We start from the raw sequence: 787 nt of genomic DNA, 5'->3' as shown, positions 1-787 counted from the left end.
GAGGAGGAAAAGAAGGCGATGGAAAAGCCCTTCCGCGCAGGCGCGTTGCTAGTGGCCTTGCCCGCGTCGGCTTTATACCAGAGGAGGCTGGCAGCTTGGGCCCTCCCCCTCACCTCCCTGCCGCGGCCCCGGCCCCGCTCTGCCTTGGTGTCCTGCTGCGGCAACAACTCCGGTGGGTGTAGCCCGGTCCCGCCTCCTTCGCTCTCCCTCCACGCTCCCGCCGCAGCCGCTACCGCCGCTGCCGGTAACCGTCCCAGCGTCCCTCGCCCCCGCCCCTCCTGCGCCCCTTTTTCTCCCCGCTCTAGCCCAGCTTCTCTCCCGCCGCCGCCGCCGCCTCGTCCTCAGACTCTTCTCCCGATGAGGTGATGGCAGCGGCCAACTTCGGCAAGATCCAGATCGGGATATACGTGGAGATCAAGCGCAGTGATGGTGAGCGCTGGGCCTGGGGGAAAGGAGAGAGCAGGGAGGGCTCACCCTCCGGCAGCCCCAGCTTCATTGATTCGTTGGGCCCGGCTTTGGGGTTGGGGGGAGGTTGTGGGAGCTTTTGTGTGTTCGTGGGTGGCGGGGCTCGTGTGCGCGAGTGTGCGTGTGTGCGCGCGCGCGTGTGTGTCTGGAGCTGGGCCGAGGAGTCGGCGCTGCTGCAGTGCTGGGGGCGGGGAGCCCAGCCTGGCCCTCGGGGGAGGGGGCGTTTTAGCTATGGGGGAGGGGAGAAGAGAAAGGGAAAGGGGAAGAGCTGGGGTGCCGGGTGCGCTACGAGGCGTGGCGGAAGCGGGGCCCGAATTGGGGG

General features: G+C 68.4%; 1 protein-coding gene across 4 annotated transcripts in view; it reads left to right on the top strand.

Annotated features, from left to right (window-relative positions):
- Positions 1 to 361: 361 nt before the first annotated feature.
- KIF2A (kinesin family member 2A) overlaps positions 362 to 787 on the top strand; it is a 131,407-nt gene continuing 130,981 nt past the window's right edge. For all 4 annotated transcript variants that reach the window (XM_044663702.1, XM_044663692.1, XM_044663683.1 and 1 more), the window contains exon 1: positions 362 to 429. In XM_044663702.1, coding sequence (XP_044519637.1) covers positions 366 to 429 — 64 coding nt within the window. In that variant the 5' untranslated portion in view covers positions 362 to 365. The remainder of the gene's footprint in view (positions 430 to 787) is intronic.

Source organism: Gracilinanus agilis, chromosome 1 (assembly GCF_016433145.1).
Source record: "Gracilinanus agilis isolate LMUSP501 chromosome 1, AgileGrace, whole genome shotgun sequence".
Taxonomy (NCBI): domain Eukaryota; kingdom Metazoa; phylum Chordata; class Mammalia; order Didelphimorphia; family Didelphidae; genus Gracilinanus; species Gracilinanus agilis.
The sequence above is the reverse complement of the archived record's forward strand: the minus strand, read 5'-3'. Positions and strand labels throughout refer to the sequence as shown.